The sequence below is a fragment of the Balaenoptera musculus genome, chromosome 10, assembly GCF_009873245.2.
Source record: "Balaenoptera musculus isolate JJ_BM4_2016_0621 chromosome 10, mBalMus1.pri.v3, whole genome shotgun sequence".
Classification (NCBI taxonomy): domain Eukaryota; kingdom Metazoa; phylum Chordata; class Mammalia; order Artiodactyla; family Balaenopteridae; genus Balaenoptera; species Balaenoptera musculus.
This window is the reverse complement of record NC_045794.1, coordinates 100,599,424-100,619,733: the sequence shown is the minus strand read 5'-3', so window position 1 is coordinate 100,619,733 and position 20,310 is coordinate 100,599,424. Positions and strand designations below refer to the sequence as shown.

Genomic DNA, 20,310 nt, shown 5'->3' with positions numbered 1-20,310 from the left:
ACACAAGAAGACAGAAAATGACAATAGACAGTTATCAGGCACATTCTCTAAAAAAAAACCTATAATTAATATGCTTAAGAAGGTAAATGACAGGGCTTCCCTGGTGGCGCAGTGGTTGAGAATCTGCCTGCCAAATGCAGGGGACACGGGTTCGAGCCCTGGTCTGGGAAGATCCCACATGCCGCGGAGCGACTAAGCCCGTGAGCCACAATTGCTGAGCCTGCGCCTCTGGAGCCTGTGCTCCACAACGGGAGAGGTCACGATAGTGAGAGGCCCGCGCACCGCGATGAAGAGTGGTTCCCACTTGCCGCAACTAGAGAAAGCCCTCGCACAGAAACGAAGACCCAACACAGCCATAAATAAATAAATAAATATAATAAATTTAAAAAAAAAAAAAAGGTAAATGACAAAATGAATTTCAACAGAGTAATCCATTTAAAAAAATCAAACAGAAATTCTGCAATACAATAACTCAAAAATACAATACCTGAAACTAAGAACACAATAGACGATAGCAGATTAGACATAGCAGAAAAAAGGAATAGAGAACTAGAAGGCAGATTAGCAGAAAAATTTCAAACCAAAGCTCAGAGAGAATGGGAAGTACAGAAAGGAGGCTTTGAGACATAAAATACAGTGAAAGGTTTAACATATGTGTAATTACAGTCCTTGAAGGAAAGGAAAGAACAGGAGAGAAGCAGTATTCGACGCAACACTGGCTGACAATTTCCTAAACTGTTCAAAGACACCCAATTCAAGAAGCATTATCCAAACAGGATAATTACAAAAAAGCCAACCATCTCTGTCCTCATAGGCCTTCATTCTGGAAGGAGACAGAGAACAAATAAGAAACCACTATTAATAATTACATAGTAAATATGTTAGAATCTAATATGTTCTTTCTTTAAAAAAGGGAAAATACTTTATAAGGTAAAGGGGTCCCAAAGTATGGAGGGAAGTATCTGCACTATTATATAGGATATACAAGGCCATGAAGGAAGTAATCAGAAAAATAATTTTGACTAAACATAGGTTACCAAGAAAAAAGTAGCCACACTGAGAAAAGCTTAAAAAAATTATTATCTACATGAACATGGAAGAAAAAAGACTACGCACGCACCATGAGTAATCACTTATACAAATAGCAGCAATCTGTTAAGCACCTACAATTATCAGACTGTATGCTAGATGCTAGGGATACAGGGAATGTGAAACATTCACTTTATTCAAGAAGCTTATCAGATGGAAGAGCAATGAGGTATCAGTTTCAGCATGAGAAGAATTTACAGAAAGCAGTATCCAAATGTTACACTGTTTCATGAATACTCAAGAACCAGAACATAATCTTCCCTACAGAAAAAAACAGAGAGTAGCATTACTCAACAGAACTTACTGTGGTGATGGAAAAATTCTGTATCTGCATGGTCCAATAAGGTAACCACCAGCCACACGTGACTGCCTACCGAGTACTTCAAATGTGGCTGGTACAAGGAATGGAATTATTAATTTTACTTATTGCTAATTAATTTAAATAGCCACATGTCACGAGTGGCTGCACGGACAGTGGAGGTATAGAGTACGACAACCAATCTCACCTGGCTCTACACTTTAATAGAGGGGTCTGCATACATCATAAAGGTAAATGATGAAGAAATACATCATAAGGGTAACTAAAGGGTTGGAAAATAAAACCTCGAGGATAAGGCTGAAAACAGAATTCTTAATGTATTTACATCTTACTCTGTCCCAGAAAGAATCTAGCATGACTTGTAAAGACTCGGAGCACAGCAAGAAAAATCACTTGTTAAATGTTAAAAATGCAGATACGTACATTAAAAAGGTATAAAACAAATTTAAAACAATTAATAAAAAGAACTACCTTCCACAAAGGAGAAATAACTGAATAGCCTCTTAGTACTGATATTTTATGACCATGAGCAATTTTTTTTTTTACAGATTTTAGTGGTTAAGACACTATTCAAGGAGTGGGCTTTAGAATATGGGTTTAATCCAGAGGACGAAAATTTTAGATTGGTATATTCATGATCTATATACCAATATATATAACAAACTACCCCCAAACTGAGCCCTTTAAAACAATCACATTTATGGTCTCACACAGGTCAGAGTCTCTCGAGAGCCTGCACACATGGCTGTGGGCTTGACTGGGACTGAGAGGATCCACTTCCCCGATGGTCATCACATGGCTGCTGGCAGGAGGCCTCAGTTCCTCACCACACAGATCTCTCTACATGGACGCTTGAGTGTCCTCACAACATGGCAGCTGGCTTTGTCAGAGTGAGTGATCCAAGAGAGAAAGCAAAGGGGAAGCTGCACGGCCTTTTGTGTCTCAAAAGTCACACACTGTCATTTCCCCCATGTCTATTATTTACAAATAAGTCACTAAGTTCAGCCCACACTCAAGGGGAGAGGAATTCTTTTGTTCCATCCATTACTTTCTTACTTTCCTCAGTATGTTTTTGCTTTGTCCGGTGTTTTTCTATTTGCTACTCTGAGGCCTCATTTTGCTTCACTTTACATCCCATCCAACTCCTAACACCTCGGTCCATCCTCCTTCTGGGTCCATCGATATTGGATGGATCCTCTCAGAGCAGCTGGACTCTGGACACCCCATGAGTTTCTGTGAGGGGCAACTAGTGATTTGCCCAAAGACACACAAATAAGTAGTGGCAGAATCAGGACCAGAAGCCGGATCTCACAAACTCTCATCAAGGGCTCTCTGCCCCACCACACAACTATATGCCTCCCTATCCCAAGACCTGCACATCAGTTCACCTTTCCTGGTCTTCAAACTCCGCCTGGAATTAGGACAAACTTCCTGCCAGCCCCAGGAAAAACTCAAATCAAATATGGGATGCATCTTCACTTCCTCATTCTTCCCCAACAATCCAATTGGTCCCTGAGTCTTGTCTATTCAATCTTATAAATATTTTTCAATACTTACCCTACCCACCCCCATAGACAATACCCTAAATTCAGGCACTTTTCTCTTTCACTTGGGCTTCTGCATCAACTTCTTAAAAGTCCCCTGCCTCTACCCTCACCCTAATGTATCCCCAACAATGGCAGTCAGAGATCTTTCTAATATACAGATCTTGCCATGCCATGCCCTTGAAAGAACCTTCAATGGTTCCCCTCACAAGGGACAGAGTCAAGAAAGGTCTTGTAAACTGGCTCGGGGTCTTGGATTTTATCCTCCAGGTTATAAAGAGAGACCTGATGTTTGACCATCTCCTCTGTACCATACACCTTACCTATGTTATCTCATTTAAACCACTCAGAAACTGTGCAAAATCAGCACACAGTCCCTTTGCACATACTGTTCTTGCTAATTAGCCCTCTCATCTGTAAGCCATGAAGCCAAAGTAATCGAAAACCTTTCCTGGCCCACCAATCTATCCATGAGGTCCGCAGATCCCCCCGTGCCACTACCTCTTCTTGTCTAGACCCCCATTACAATTTGTTTACACAGCAATTACTCCAACATTCTTGAAAAAAGGGGGGTATCACATTCATCTCTGCACCTTCAGCCTCTAGAAAAGAACCTGTTTCAGAGTAGGTGCTTAATAAAGGTTGATGACTGATTACTGACTAAAAGGACGGTCCGTCATGGTATAGATATGCCCAAGCAGTAACTCATTCAACACATCTTCCAGAGTGTCATATCAATGAACATATCTCCCAAAAATCCCAAGGAGCAGTGCCCTGGGCTCTTAGCACTCTTTCAATTGCTCAACACTTCTTATTGTGATTTAAGGCAGCAGAAGTGCTCAGATCAAAGGGACCTCTAGGACTTCTACACTCCCTCTACTCTTTACTATCTGCTGGTTCCCCAGAACAGGACTTTCCAGGAGAAGACTTTTTATTTTTCAACTTCATCACCTAGCACAAAACCTGGCACATGGGGGACCACCCATAAATGTGTTAAAGGATATTATCAGCTAGCATTTACTTAGTACTATGTGTCAGGTATGTGCTAAGGATTTAATATGCATTATCTCATTTAATCCTGACAAACAATGTCCCCAGAAAGGTACTGTCCAACATTATTCCTATTAAACAGACGTGGAAACTGAGGCCCAGAGAAGACTAGAACAAAATCAAACAGGCACTGACTGAGGGCATCACATACTTTATATTTTCACATGCTTTATTTCATTTATTCCTCTGTACAATTCAGAAATGAAGTCATGTATTATATTCCCATTTTTAGGCAAGAAATCTTAAGGCTTGGAAAAACTGCACAATAACGCACGCACAGCTTGTAGGGCCAGGAACCAAATCCAGGTCTGTCAGACTCCTGGGCACCTTTGACAATGGCCATCTGGCCCTTCAATGGCAGAGGGAGGATTGAAGTGGCCTCTCCACAAAGCGCGGCCACCACTGGGGATGCAAAGCCTGAGCTGACAGGCCGAATGGAGTGACGCCACCTCCCACCTTGCACATCTGTAACGTGTCTCTCCCCCACCAGCACGTATGCTGACTCCGGCGGCCTGTAGGTCTGTTCCCGTTACAGGGGCGCCATCAACGCGACTCAACTAACCAAACAGGCAGCAGACGGCCAAGGGCTCACTTGCCTCGGTCCCCCTTCCTGCACCCGGCTTCACACCTGTACTGACGGGCAGGGAACAGGTGTCAGCCCCCCGGGGCACCTCGGGGACCGGGCGGGGGAGGACGCGGGCCTGGCATCGGCGGCCCGGGCCCCTCGGGCGCATCGCGGAGGCCGCCACCCCGCGGCCGTCCCGGGAGGAGGGGGCGGCCCGCTCCCCAGCAGCCGCGCCCCCGCCCCGCTCCCGCAGCCCCACCGGGCCGCCCCCGACGCTCGCGCCGCCCGGGCCGTTACCGATTCCGCTGCTCTTTGAAGAGCGCCGTCAGCGCGCGGAGAGCCTCCAGGTCCTGGATGGGCGCGGGCACCATGACGCCGGACAGCCTGCCGGGCGGCGGCCTGGGCGCCGCCATCTTGCCGCTCGCAGCTCGGGCCGAGCGGGCGACGACGGAGCAGCAGGAGGAGGAGCAGGAGGGAAGGCAGAAGGGGGAGGAGCGCGCCCGCAGCCTCCGGACGCCGCCGCCGCCGCCGCCTCTGCGCCGCTGCAGCCCGTGGCCGGGGAGGGAGAGCGCGAGAGCACGCGCCCCAGCTCGCCTCGGGCTGGAGGACGCGACGGCTCGGCGAGGGGGGGGGCGCGGGCGGAAGTCCCGCCTGCAGGGAGGGGGCGCCGGCCGGAAGTTCGGCCTGTGGGGAAGCGGGGCGCGGGCGGAAGTTGTGTTTGAGGGGGCGGGGAAGTCAGGAGGGTGGAGGATCCTAGAGGAGAAGTCCGGAGGGGGCACCGGGACGGGGGCGCCATGAAGGGGGAGGTGCGGGCAGAGGGGGGGTCTCCACGGGAGGGGTATGAGGAAGGGTGGGGAGTCCTGCAGAGGCTCCCCCAGCGGAAAAGGCTGAAGACCTGGATCCTGCGGTTGGGTGGGTTGATCAGTGCCCACACCGACCCACTCGGAACCGGAGCAGTCTGTCTCCAGCTTGCAAGTCTCAGACCCTGGAAGCTCACTTCCCAATTCGTATTGATCATTTACTGACGATAACAGTTCATTTACCAGGCCTGCTTGGGGTGAGAATACGTTGTTCCAGCTCATCGAGGGCTTTATATACAATTAGATGTCAAGGAGCTAAATTCTACATAGGTAGGGTAAGAATTGTGTTTTTCTAAGGGAAATGAGTATATTTTATAGGAATCAGACAAGACTTCTCTGGGGTGTTGGTAACTCACATGTTTTCTTTCCACCACGCTTTATCATATCATGTATATGTCCTTTCAACAGGCATTGTTGCCAAGCCCCATGCTAGGTGCTGGGCAAACGGTGGTCCCTCGGTATCTGTGTGGGATTGGTCCAGGATCTCCCATGGACACCAAAATCCGTGGATGCTCAAGTCCCATAGTTGGCGCTCTGTATCCACGGATGTGGAACTCATGGATACAGAGGGACGCCTGTGTAAATATCAATATGAGAGGATCCCAACCCTGAAGAAACTCAAAGACTATTGAGAGAGAGACAGGCAAACATAATTGAATACAGTTGATTACTGCTATGATAGAGGACTACACAAATTGCTATGGGACCACTTAAAATATGTAAATAGTACCCTCTACATTTTTATTTGAAGAGTAGGTGTGTGTTTATAACGTAGCGCTTTTGATGTTCTTTGCTAAATAAAATTTAAAGACCCAGTAAACACCACTAGAGTATGCAGGAGAGCTGAAACGTGAACAAGCAAGTCACCTGATATTGTAATTCAGCCTTACCCATTTAACTGACTACATATTCATTCATTCCACAAGTATTTCTATGTACCTACTATGTGCCAGGCATTAGATCGCCTAGCAGTGCTCAAGACCATTCAAAATGTTTAACAATCCTTAAACTAGCAGGGCCAAATCTCCCAATTTTTCCCTGAAGAACAGGGGATAGTAAAACGTACTGTCACCAATCAAGACCTTACCCCTTGGGCTTCCCTGGTGGCGCCGTGGTTAAGAATCCGCCTGCCAATGCAAGGGACAAGGGTTCGAGCCCTGGCCCAGGAAGATGCCACATGCTGCGGAGCAACTAAGCCCGTGCGCCACAACTACTGAGCCCACATGCCACAACTACTGAAGCCTGCACACCTAGAGCCCGTGCTCCGCAACAAGAGAAACCACGACAATGAGAAGCCCACGCACCGCAATGAAGAGTAGCCCCTGCTCACTGCAACTAGAGAAAGCCCGCGCACAGCAACGAAGACCCAACACAGCCAAAAATTAATTAATTAATTAATTAACTAATTAAGAAAAAAAATCTTACCCCTTAGTTTTCTATCCTTAATTGTAAAACAAAAGTAACTACTCTGATTCTTCCAGAAAACATGTCCCATAATATTCAAAGTCATTACCTGGAATATTGGAGTATGAACCTGACTGCTCTCTTTGCTTCTTCTCTTGCCTCCCTACATTCTAGATCCTTTAAAAATATTATAAGTCAACATTTCACTTTGCTCAAAACCCTCTAAAGGATTTCCATTTCACTCAGAGCAAGAACCAAAGTTCTTCCAATGGAAGAGTCCCTAAATAGGGCACGTCCTTCCTCCTCCCCCCACTCTGATCACATCTACTAGCCTCTTCCTCATCCATTGAGCTTCAGCCACCCTGCCCTCCTTGTACTCCACCCGGGGATGTACCCTCCTACCTCAGGATTTTGCACATGCTGTTCCTTTTGCATGGAACACCTTCAATGCTCTCCCAGCAGATACTTGTGTGGCTTACTTCCTTCATCTGTTCAAAAGACCTCTTAATGGGTTTCCCTTATCAATCTTTAAAACTGTAACACACCACCCAAATTCCTGATCCTCAGGACTTTTTCTCCATAGCCCTTAACAGTTTCTATATCATATCCTTTACTTACCTATTTATTTACTGTTACTTTATTTTGTGTACTGCCAGAATGTTTAAGCTCCATGCGGACAAAGACTTTTGTCCTTTTTTTTTTTTTTTTTTTTTTTTTACTTTTGTATCTCCAGTATCTAGAAAAGGGCCAGCTATGTGGTAATTGCTCAGTAAGTGTCAGTTAAATTAATGAACAAAAGATATTTTTTAAATATATTTTCAGAAAGGAGAAAGGAAATAACATGCCTCCAGAAGAAGGTCAACAATTCAAAAAGTACAGGAAAGAGGAAAGACGCAAGAGAGGAAGAAAAAATTTATAAAGAAGATTAAAAGAGAAATAGAGACATTAACAGAACAGACTAGAAGTATGGGTGAGTATAAGAAACAAAAGGATGTTCAATTGGTCAAACAATGGGGTGTTATTGACTGCCTGGAATTGACTAGAGGATTTCAACCTTGGCTGAACTGACCGAACTAAGTTAATATTTCACTTGGGCTAAATGGCATTTTTTTAAATGTTACATAATCATGCCTTAGGATGAACATGCCACCACGTAGAAGTAGGTGAAATTAAACTTCAGGTGAAATGTGATGAAATGAAATGTTCTTGTATTCAGCCCACTGCAGAAGAGTTGCATCAGCAATGATCCAATAATCAAGAAGTGAAAATAATAAATAAAAAGAAAGGAAAAACAAATGGGGGAAAAAGAAAGCAAGGGAGAAGTATGGTGAGGTGCAAGGCAAAAAAGAATTGGACCAAAGTGCATATGGTTTTGGCAATGAAAGTGAATGCTGGTAAAGAGAACAAAAGATGAGCATGGGGGAGAGAAAACATTCTTGCTTGTGTTGGCTCTCTCTCTGAAACCTTCTCCTTACCATCTCTGCCTATGATTCTCTCACTAGAAAGCTTATGCCATATATCAGCTCCTCCACCGAAACATCATGTTTGTTAGATGCCCAGAGTCAGCCCACAGCTCTCTTTGGCACTAACATTTGCAGAATCAGCCTTCTACTATAGACGTGTTTATGTACTGTCTTTCGAATCTGAGATTCCTCAAGGCAGGGACCTTCATCCTGTTCCTCATCCTGTTCAGGACCAAGTTCAATGCCTTGTGCTTAGAAGCAATGCTATAAATATTTGTGGAACTGAAAACTTTGGAGATCAAAGGAAAAAATAACAGAATAGTGTAATTGTTAAGAGCAGGGATCAGCAGACTACAGCCTGCAAGCCAAATCTTTCCCACTATCTATTTTCATAAATTTTACTGGAAACTGTCACACTCATTCGTTTACATACTGCCTATGGCCTCTCTGATGCTACAGTGGCAGAGTTGAGCAGTCGTGACAGAGACTGTAGGCCTACAAAGTCTAAAATATTAACTATTTGGCTTTTCACAGGAAAGGTTTGCCAACCTCTGGTAAAGAACATGAGCTCTGGAATCAGACAAGCTTGGATGATGTGAATTCTGCTTTCATCTCTTAGCACCTGACTTTGGACAAGTAACCACCTTTTTAAGCCTATTTTTTTTCATTTGTAAAATGGAATAGTAATAATACATACTTAATTGAACGGTTGGGAAGATTCAGTGAGATAGTCTATGTCACTATGATAGCCCAGTGTCTGTCATATATTTAGCTAGCTAAAGGACATTAAGCTAAGTGAAGTAAGCCATTCGCAAGAAAGACAAATACTGCACGATTAGTCAAAATCATAGAGCAGAAAGCAGAATGGTGGTGGCCAGGGGCTGGGGGAGGAAAGAATGAGGATTTTTTTTTTTTTTAATGCACATAGAGTTTTCAGTTTCACAAGGTGAAAAGAATTATGGAGATAGATGGTGGTGATGGTTACACATTATGAATGCATTTAATATCACTGACCAGTATATTTAAAAATGGTTAAGATAGCAAATTTTATGTTATGTGTATTTTACCACAATTTTTAAAATTATTTATTATCTATTGGCTGTGACAGGTCTTAGTTGCGGCATACGGGATCTTTAGTTTCGGCATGCGAACTCTTAGTTGCAGCATTCGAACACTTAGTTGTGGCCTGTGGGATCTAGTTCTCTGACTAGGGATCGAACCCGGGCCCCCTGCATTGGGAGCGCGGAGTCTTAGCCACTGGACCACCAGGCAAGTCCCCACAATTTTTTTAGTGGAAGAGAAAAGGCCACCTCTGCGGGCACAGGCCCAGGTATATCTCTTGCCTGAGGACTTCCTCTGCTTTACACTTTTCAGCAGCTAAGATCACAGGAGGTTGAAGGTCAGAAAAGAAGAGAAATTCATTGAGAACAATCTGCAAAGGCCAGAACTACTTAACATCAAATGAGCTTTGTTGAGTCAATCAGTACCAAACAATAGTCAGATGTTATTAACACTCCTCCTGCCTTCTCTGCCTGAACGTGGAATTCTTCCACTGGCATTGACATTGTCTGTTATTGAGCCCTTAATTATAAACATCAGGCAGAAAACTATGGAAGGGAAACTTACAAACTCCATTCTGAATGGAGCCATCATTGAGACAGTGGTTTAGACCAGTGCTATTCAAAGTGTTCTTTGTGAACCAATTCATGACAGGATTCTACTTCTGGGTGAGATGGATGAAGACCCTACCAGACCTCACACACACACACCACAAAAACAATCATAAAACCTGGGTATGACACACACACACACACACACACAAAACCACTTGAAGGTATTTGAGAGTGAACAGGAGCTGACAGGCTCTTATGAGGAGTGCATGCTCCTTGGAGGAGGGGAGATGGAGAGGCATACAAGTAAGTTCTTGTACCTGTGGCTTTTATCCTGGGACTACATATTGTACACATTGTGCGTCCAGCATGGGTATCACATGTGGAAAACCCTGCATCTTTTCTGGCCTGTAGAAACATAAAAGTAAATGTATGAAAATATGAACATTGAGGAGAGTGGGAGAACCCACAAAAGGGAGAGAGCCAGAGAATGGATCCTCAAATTCATTCTGTCCATACCTCTGACTGCCCTCTGAAGCACACACGCGTGATGTAGACCCAAAGCAACTCAACTAAAGACAAACAATCTGAAGCAAGACAAGCACTATCCCTGAAGAAACAGAGTTTTCAGTTCACGTCCACATGAGAAAATTGCCTGATGAAACAAACACTTAGTAGAGGAAAATAACAGAACCAGAATCTCTCCAACTTAATATTCACATCAGGATACAATCCAAAAGCTACCTGAAAGGAACAAGGAAAAAGAAAATGGACAAGAAAACCAATTAAATCCGTCCATGCAATGAGCCAGATGTTAGAACTGACAGAAACAGATTTAAAGTAAATATTATAACTAATTCAATGAATTAAAACAAAACAGACCTCAATGAATAAAAACCTCAAGAGAAAAGTGGTAAATCTCAGCAGAGAAATACAAATGTAAAAAAAAAGACCAAATGGAAATTGTAGACTTGAAGAAGACAGACAAAAGAGAAAGTGAAATCAAAACAAGAGATAGATTAATAGGGAGATAAATGAAAGAAGAAAAGAAAGAAAAAAAGAAAAGAAGGAAGGGGAGGGAGGGAGGGAAGAATAAAGGAGAGAAGGAAGAAAGAAAAAGAGAAAGAAACAAAGAAGGAAAAAAGAAAGGAGGTAGGGAAGGAAGGAAGAGAGAGCGAAAAAGGAAGGGAAAGAGGGAGGGAAGGAGGAAGGGAAGAGGAAAACAATTTCCAAGAATAAGAACAGAGGAAACATGGGAAAAAAGGAACAGAATTTCAGGGACCTGTTAGAGGATATCAGGTGTTCAAATGTTAGTGTAATTGCAATACCAGGAGGATAGGAGAGAGAGAACAAGACACACAAACACACACACACACACACAAAGTATTTGAAGAAATAATGGCCAAATTTTCCAAACCTGATGAAAGATGGAAATTTGCAGATATAAATGTTAAACCGGCACCAAGCAAAATAAAACACAAAGAGCCTATGCCAAGACACATCACGCTATTGAAGGCTGAAACGAGAGCAAACACTGATAGCGCCAAGAGGAAAAGTACATATTATACACAGAAAAACAATGATCTGGAGGACGGCTGACCTATTAGAAACCATGGAGGCTAGAAGACAGCAGAACGACCTCTTTAAAACTACTGAATGAAAAAAACTGTCAATTCTGTATCTGGAAAAAACATCATTCAAGAATGAAAACAAAGACATTTTTAAGATAAAACATAACTAAGAGAATTCCTCTTCAACAGAAACCACACCATGGGAATGCTGAGGGAGCTTCTTTGGGCTGAGGGAAATGCTATCAGATAGAAATGCAAATCCTAAAAAGATGGAAGAGTATTAGAAATGGTAATATCTGGGTAAATGCAAATGACCATTTTCTTCTATTTGCCCTTTTCCTCCTAATTGTTTTTATGAACCATGTAACAGTTTATACCAAAAATTATAACATAATTTAACTTATTACTTATAATTTATAATTATAATTATAAGAAAATTAAAACATTTCTTGTGAGGTTTATAACATATGGAAATGTATGAAGTGTAACAACTGTAATAGAAGAGACAGAGGAGATATTGACCTGAGTTCATGGTATAATAGATTCCTTACAACAACCACTAAAAAAAAATGCAAAGAATTATAGATAAGATGCCAACAGGAAAATTGAAATGGAATTCTAAAAAACATTCTAAACAAAAGGAACAATGTGGGAGGGGGAATGCAGAAGAGACAAACAAACAAACAAACAAAATGACAAATCCAGCCCAACCATATCAATAATTACGATAAAGGATAATGGAATAAACACTCTAATTAAAGGTTAGAGATAATCAGAATGGATTTTTTTTTAAGACAACTATATAAAGAGAGATAAGTTGAAAGTTAACGGATGGAAAATAGATATACCATGCAAACTATAAGCATAAAAGGTCAGAGTGGCTATATTAATATTGGATAAAATAGATTTTATCAGAAAGTTTTACTGGGGATAAAGACGGACACTTCATAATGATGAAAGAGCAAATTCATCAGGAAGATAAAATAATCATAAATGTGTATTTGCCCAATAAGAAAGTTTCAGATACATGAAGCAAAAAATAACAGAATTAAAGGGAGACAGGCAATTCCACAATCATAATTGGATATTTTACCATTCCTATCTTATCATTGGCTAGAAAAACTAAACAAAAATCGGCAATGATATAGAATATCTGAACAATAGTTTAAACCTTTTTTACTTAGGTAATAGTTCCACAGTGCAACAATTTTCAACAATGATACAGCATGCATTCTTTTCAAGTGCACTTGGATAGACCATACTCTGGGCATAAAATAAGCCTTAATACATTTACAAAGATTGAAATCATACAGAGTATGTTCTCTGACTGCAGTGGGATTATATCAGAAATCAGTAATAATAAAATAACCTGGAAATCCCCCAAATATTTGAAAAACTTAAAAACAAACTTCTAAATAATAATTGGATCAAAAAAAGAAATACAAAAGAAATTAGAAAGCGTTTTGGACTGAGTGATGATGAAAATGTCATATCAAAGTTGGTGGGATAAGGTTAAAGCAGTGTTTAGAAGGAAATGTAGTTTTAAATGCATAGATTGGAAAAGAAGAAAGAGCTCAAACACATTATCTAAGCTTTCATCTTAAGATACTAGAAAAAGGAGAGCAAATTAAACGCAAAGCAAGCATAAGGAAGGAAATAATAAAGATAAGGGGAGGACTTCCCTGGTGGCGCAGTGGTTAAGAATCTGCCTGCCAAATGCAGGCGACACGTGTTCGACCCCTGGTCCAGGAAGATCCCACATGCCACGGAGCAACTAAGCCCGTGCACCACAACTACTGAGCCCACGTGCCACAACTACTGAAGCCCATGCTCCTAGAGCCTGTGCTCTGCAACAAGAGGAGCCACCGCAGTGAGAAGCCTGTGCACCACAACAAAGAGTAGCCCCCGCTTGCCGCAACTAAAGAAAGCCCACGCGCAGCAACGAAGACCCAATGCAGCCAAATAAATAAATAAATAATAAAAAGACCAATTAAAAAAAAAGATAAGGGGAAAAAATCAATGAAATAATAGAAAAATAATATGGAGTATCAGTGAAAGCAAAAAGCTTTTTCTTTGAAAAGGATAGTAAAATTGAGAAGCTTCTAGCTGGACTGATTATCGGCATAAAAGAGAAGACATTACTACAGATCTATAGACATTAAAGAATAATAAGGGCATGTTATGAACAACTTTATGGCATAAACATGACAATCTATGTGAAATGGACAAATTCCTTGAAGACACGAATTACCAAAAACTCATCCAGAAAAAAGTATAAACTTGACCAGCCTGATATCAATTAAATAAATTGAATTATAAATAAAAAAACCTTCCCATAAAGCAAACTCCAGAGTGACATGGCTTCAGTGGTAAATACTCTCATGCATTTAAGAAAGAAATAGTATCAATTCTACACAAACTCTTTCAGAAAAAAAGAGGTAACATTTCTCAACTTACTTTATGAGGCTAACTAGTATTAACCTGATTCCAAAACCAAGCAAAGACCTTGTAAGAAAAAAAAGAACTACAGACTAATATCCCTCATAGACACAAAAATCCTTAACAAAATATTCACAAATCAAACCATATATTAAAATGACAATACATCAGGACCAAGTGGGGTCATATTCTGGGAATGTAAGATTAGATTAATATCCCAAACTCAATCAATATGGTTCATCATATTAATAGAATAAAAGAGAAAAGCCATATTATCATTTCAATAGGTGCAAGTAAAAACATTTGATAAAATTCAAGAGGCTTTCTTGACAAAAACTCCCAGAAAGGTAAAAACAGAAGGGAATTTTCAAAACCTGATTAAGAGCATTTACAAAAAACTTACACCCAACATCATATTTAATGGGTGAAAGACACAATGCTTTCTATATAAGATCAGGAACAGGCAAGGATGTCTGCTCTTACTATGTCTATTTAACATCTTACTGGATGTCCTAGCCAAGACTAGGAAAAGAAATGGAAGATAGGGCTTCCCTGGTGGCGCAGTGGTTGAGGGTCTGCCTGCTAGTGCAGGGGACGCGGGTTCGAGCCCTGGTCTGGGAAGATCCCACATGCCACGGAGCGGCTGGGCCCGTGGGCCACAACTGCTGAGCCTGCGTGTCTGCAGCCTGTGCCCCGCAACGGGAGGGGCCGCAATAGTGAAAGGCCCGCGCACCGCGATGAAGAGTGGTCCCCGCACCGCGATGAGGAGTGGCCCCGCTTGCCGCAACTGGAGAAAGCCCTTGCGCGAACCGAAGACCCAACACAGTCATAAATAAATAAATAAATAAATAAAGTAGCTGTAAGAGGACCCAAGCCCTTACATTAGGAAAAAAAAAAAAAAAGAAATGGAAGATATACAAATTAGGAAAGAAGTGAAAATGTCCTTTTTGCAGACCACTTAATCATGTTATGTAGAAAGCCCTAATGAGTCTATGAAAACTCTATTGGAACTAGTAAGTGAATGTAGCAGGGTTATATATGAAAATCAATTGTATTTCTATACACTAGTGATGAACAATTACAAGTTCAATTTAACGAACAACTTCACTTATGATAACATCAAAAATACTTAGGAATAAATTTAAATGAAAGATGTACAAGTCCTGTACAATGAAAACTACAAAACGTTACGAAAGGAAATTGAAAAAGACCTAAATAAATGAAAATGTATACCATGTTTATAGATTGAAAGACTTGATATTTTTAAGATGTCAGTCCTCCTCAAATTGATCTATAGATTCAATGCAAAAAAAATGTTAACAGTCTTTGTAAAAAGAAGTTGAAACATTTAAAAATTTGTATGAAAAGACAAAGGACCTAAAATACTCAATACCATTTTGCAAAGTAAGAACAAAGTTGAAGGATTTAAACTATTTGATTTCAAGACTTACTATAAAGCTACAGTCATCAGGACAGTGTAGAATTGGCACACAGATGAATGGAATAGAATAGAGAATCCAGAAATATGCCCACACTTATATGGTCAATTCATTTTTAATAAAAGCACTGAGGTAATTCAAAGGAGAAATCAATGAGATACCATTATGCATCCACTAGAAAGGCTAAAGTTAGGAAGACAGATAATAACAGTGTTATTGACGATGCAGAGGGACTGGTGGGGCTGAAAGTTGTATAGCTACTTTGCAAAACAGTAGGGCAATATCTTTTTTTTTAAATTAATTAATTATTTTTGGCTGCGTTGGGTCTTGGTTGCTGCGTGTGGGCTTTCTCTAGTTGCGGCGAGCGGGGGCTACTCCTCGTTGCAGTGCGTGGGCTTCTCATTGAGGTGGCTTCTCTTGTTGCGGAGCACGGGCTCTAGGCGCAAGGGCTTCAGTAGTTGTGGCGCTCAGGCTCAGTAACTGTGGCTCATGGGCTCTAAAGTGCAGGCTCAGTAGTTGTGGCACAAGGGCTTAGTTGCTCCGTGGCATGTGGGATCTTCCTGGAGCAGGGCTCAAACCCGTGTCCCCTGCATTGGCAGGCGGATTCTTAACTACTGCGCCACCATGGAAGCCCAGTATGGCAGTATCTTTAAAAGTTAAGCATACACTTAAAATATGTCCCGGCATTTCCATATACACAAAGTACATGTACATGCCTTCCCACAGAAAGACATATACAAAAATGCTCTTAGTAACATTATTCATAATAGCCCCAAACTGGAAGTAACCCAAATGTCCATCAACTGGTAAGTGGATAAACAAATTGTGGTATATCCACGCAATGGAATACTACTCAGCAATAAAAAGGAACAAAGTATTAACACATCCAATAATGTGGGTAATCTCAAACACATTATACTAAATTAAAGATATCAAACACAAAAGACTATGTACTGTATAACTTCAAAATTATAGAAAAGGCAGACCTTTCATGTGGGAGGGTGAGGTTGTGAAAAGGGCATGAGGAAACCTTTTAGGGTAAGGGAACTGTTCTCTATCATGATTGTGGTGCTGACTACCAATTGCATACAATCACCAAAATTGTACAGACTGTGTACTTCAAAAAGGTGAATTTGATTGTATATAACAGTAGCTGGTGAAAAAAAATCAAAAGAAAATCATGGCAGGCCTCAGGGATAACTAGTAGCAGACTTGCCCTCATGCTATAAACAACTAGAAAACTGGGCAAAATATATGGGAAAAAACCTTTTTAGACATTGAATAATAGGTAACATAGCACTGGGATCCCTGCGAGAACCGAAATACATGAGGTGGTCTTTGTGATCGATCCCCCAGCCTTTCAGCAAGGACCCACTTTCCACATCACAGTACAGAAAGCAGGTGCTCAGGACAGCAAGGTTGTCTCACTGAATTAAGACAGAGATCACAGGTTACAAACCAAAGTGGCTGGAATTCATGGAGGTGGGTGCTCTGCAGGGAACGAACTCCAGAAACCAGATAGGAATCTGATTGGGTTTTGGACTAAATATTAAACTGTGCGTGCACAGGGCAAGAGTTCATGAAGCAAGACAAAAAATAGGTATGAGGAGCTGTAAGTCACCGCCCCCGGTACTCAAGGTGAAGGAGGGCGTGAGTGCTGGCCGGTGGGATGGGAGAGATACGTACGACACGGATGAACCTCAAACACATTACGATCAATGAAAGAAATCAGACAAAAGAGACGACGTACGGTACGATTACATTTATATGAAATTTCTAGAAAAGGCAAACACTATAGAGATAGAAAGTATATCTGTATTTGCCTGGGGTTTGGGGTAGGAACACGGATAGACCACAAGTGGACATGAGGGAAACCTGGGGGGGGGGGATGATGGAAGTGTTCTAAGACTGGAATATTGTGATGATGACACAACCGAATAACTTTACCGAAACTCATCGAACCCTTAAATTAAAAAAGCTCCTGGCATGCTGCTAGGCCCTGGTAGACGTGGGGCACCTGACCGTGATGTCAAGTGACCACATGGCCAGAACTGCCCATCGAGAGCTGGATTCTCTCAGACCCCCCAACGTGCAACAGTCATGGGGTAAGTTGCACACCTCGGGCTGAGGACTTGCAGTGCCAGAAGGCGAAAGTAAGTGGCACAAGCAAGTGGCCCAAACTCCTGTCCTCCACCATTGTGGCACTGGCACATGTCCCTGAGCTCTCACCATCTCCGGCCACCACACGATGAGAGAAGGGAAAAGAGCCAGCTTGGTTCACAGATGGGATTGCTCGGTGTGATATTCATTTCTGATGGCCGCTGTAGCAAACCATCACAAATTTAGTGGCTTGAAACAACACAGATTTAGTATCTTACTGTTCTGGAGTTGAGAAGACTTGAAATAGATCTCACTGGGCTAAGACTGAGGTGTTGACAGGGACAGGCCTGCATTCCTTCTGGAGACCGTTTCCCTGGCCTTTTCCTTTTCAGAGGCACCCGCATTCTGTTGCTTGTGGCCCCTTCCTTCATCGACAAAGCCAGCAACAGGGCGCAGGGTCGAGCCCTTCACGTGCTGCCAGCCCTCTGGCTCTGCTCCCATCATCACATCTGCTTTTCTGACTCTCCCAGGAGCTCTCCTGCCTCCTTCTTTCGCTCGCAAGAAACTTTGTGATCCCACTGAGCCCCCTCAGATAATTCAGGATAATCTCCCATCTCAAGATCAACTGATTAGCAACCTTCCATCTGCAACCTTAATTCCCTCTTGCCATGTAATTTAGCTTATTCCCAGGTTCCAGGGATTAGGATGGGGCCATCTTTGGGGACCATTATTCTGTTTAGCACACTTGGTGTGTGGGTACCAGCCAAAAGTGGAATGTGGTTGTAGTGCAGCCCCATTCGGGGATGGCTTTGAAAGACAGTGGTGGGTTGAAATCGTCTGGAACACAGTTTAGAGTGTGGGCCTGGTCAGCCATTTTATGTGGAAAGAGAATTGGCCGAAGATTAGACCCATGAGCAGCGGTAAATTGCTTGGCTGCTCAGTCAGAGCCCTGAAAGAAGAAATATTAGAAAATTGGGAACAAGAAGATTTGGGGAAGAAGATGTGTATGAACCTAAAAGAACAGGCACCAAGAACAAAGATCTGGGTATCCCATGTTAACGCCGGCCAGAGAGCATCCAATACAAAAGAGGCATTAGACATCTAAGGAGACAGAATGACTTCAGCCACAGCTTTGTCACCAGCCACTCTGGAACTGACACAATATTCTCATGAGTTAATTAGCCGTAGTGTCAGGGATTGAGGCTATGTGTGGGCCCAGCAGCATGGGCAGACACCCACTAAAGCTGATGTACCCACTGCCTCTGTGAAACTTCCAATCTTCTCCCTCCCCCAGTCCTGCTTCCTTCACTTCACGCAGGTGTTGGTCCTGAGAGTACTTCCCAATAAGCTTCCTGCACCCCGATCTCTATCCCCCACTCCCCAGAGAACCCAACCTGGGACAAGTTGCTCCACACTTCTTTTTTTTTTTTTTTTTAATCTATTTATTTATTTATTTTTGGCTGTGTTGGGTCTCCGTTGCTGCGCGTGGGCTTTCTCTAGTTGCAGCAAGCGGGGGCTTCCCTTGCTGTGGAGCTCGGGCTCTAGGCGCGTGGGCTTCAGTAGTTGTGGCGTGTGGGCTCAGTAGTTGCGGCACGCGGGCTTAGTTGCTCCGTGGCATGTGGGATCTTCCTAGACCAGGGCTCGAACCCGTGTTCAATCCCTGCAGTGACAGGCGGATTCTCAACCACTGCGCCACTGGGGAAGCCCCACTCCACACCTCTCTGTTGGATGGAATTGAACTACATGCCTCCATCGTGGTCAGTGCCACCTTTCTCCCTACTGTGGAGGAAGGCAGCTGAGGCCCCCATCCAAGGATAGCGAGCCAAGCCTCCTAGGACCCATTTCTTTCCTAGATGATTGATTGACCCCAGAAATCCCCCACTACCTTCTCACCTGCGGGCCTCGGTCATTCAGCCCCCTGAGCTCACCACCTCCACAGAGCATAGCTGCTCCTGGGGCAGGTGACTGTTTTGCTAACAGCGGTATCCAGAGTGCACCACCCTTGAACAGGTGGAGGTGTCTCTTTTGGGACAGGTGGGTAGTGAGCGAGGGCAGGAGCTGTCAGCACACCTTGCTTCCCGAGACCTCCACTCTCCCCCTTATCTTAGCCAGTCTGCTGTGCGTTCTCGGTCGCTGAACTCTGCATCTCCCTTTGCTGGCACTGACACAGTCTACAACTATTTAACACAGTCATTCGTTTACTTATATATTGTCTGTCTGTCCTTCTAAAACGTGAGCTTCGTGAGGGTAAGAACTTGCCTGTCTTGTTTACCGTTATTCCCTTAGCATCTGGCACAGCGCCTGGCTCTGTGGATTAAGAGCACACATTTGAGGGAATTCCCTGGTGCTCCAGTGGTTAGGACTCAGCGCTTTCACTGCCAGGGTCCTGGGTTCCATCTGTGGTTGGGGAACTAAGATCCCGCAAGCTGGGCAGCGTGGCCAAAAAAAAAAAAAAAAAAAAGCACACATTTGAAGACACAGCCTCCTTTCACCACTTAACTGAACTGCTGGTTCCTTATCTGTGAAATGAGAGTAAAGGAAGGTCACCGTGAGGATAAAGGCGATAATGCAGTAATGAAGCACTTAGCGTGGTGCATACAGGTAGAAATAGGCACGCACGGGCAGGGGAGCGCTGAGCGGCTGGCATCCCGGCCGAGCTCCTCTCTCTCCTCTGTGAACCAGAAGGCGGAGCTATCTGCTGGGGGACGATGTTGGCGGTTTGGAAGAGATGCCGAGAAGAGGAGGAGGTGGAGCCGTGCGGACTGGGCAGCTGACTCTGGGTACCATGGCTTCGTGGGCACCAAACATCCTTGGTGTGGGATTTCCTCCATCAGGGCAGAGGAGACAGGTGCTGATG

General features: G+C 43.2%; 1 protein-coding gene across 1 annotated transcript in view; it reads right to left on the bottom strand.

Moving 5' to 3' along the window:
- Positions 1 to 5,198, bottom strand: part of ATXN10 (ataxin 10) — a 153,781-nt gene extending 148,583 nt beyond the window's left edge. Inside the window, exon 1 of the mRNA XM_036865586.1 lies at positions 4,865 to 5,198. Within this exon, the coding sequence (XP_036721481.1) occupies positions 4,865 to 4,980 (116 nt within the window). The 5' untranslated portion in view covers positions 4,981 to 5,198. The remainder of the gene's footprint in view (positions 1 to 4,864) is intronic.
- Between the last annotated feature and the right edge of the window lie 15,112 nt (positions 5,199 to 20,310).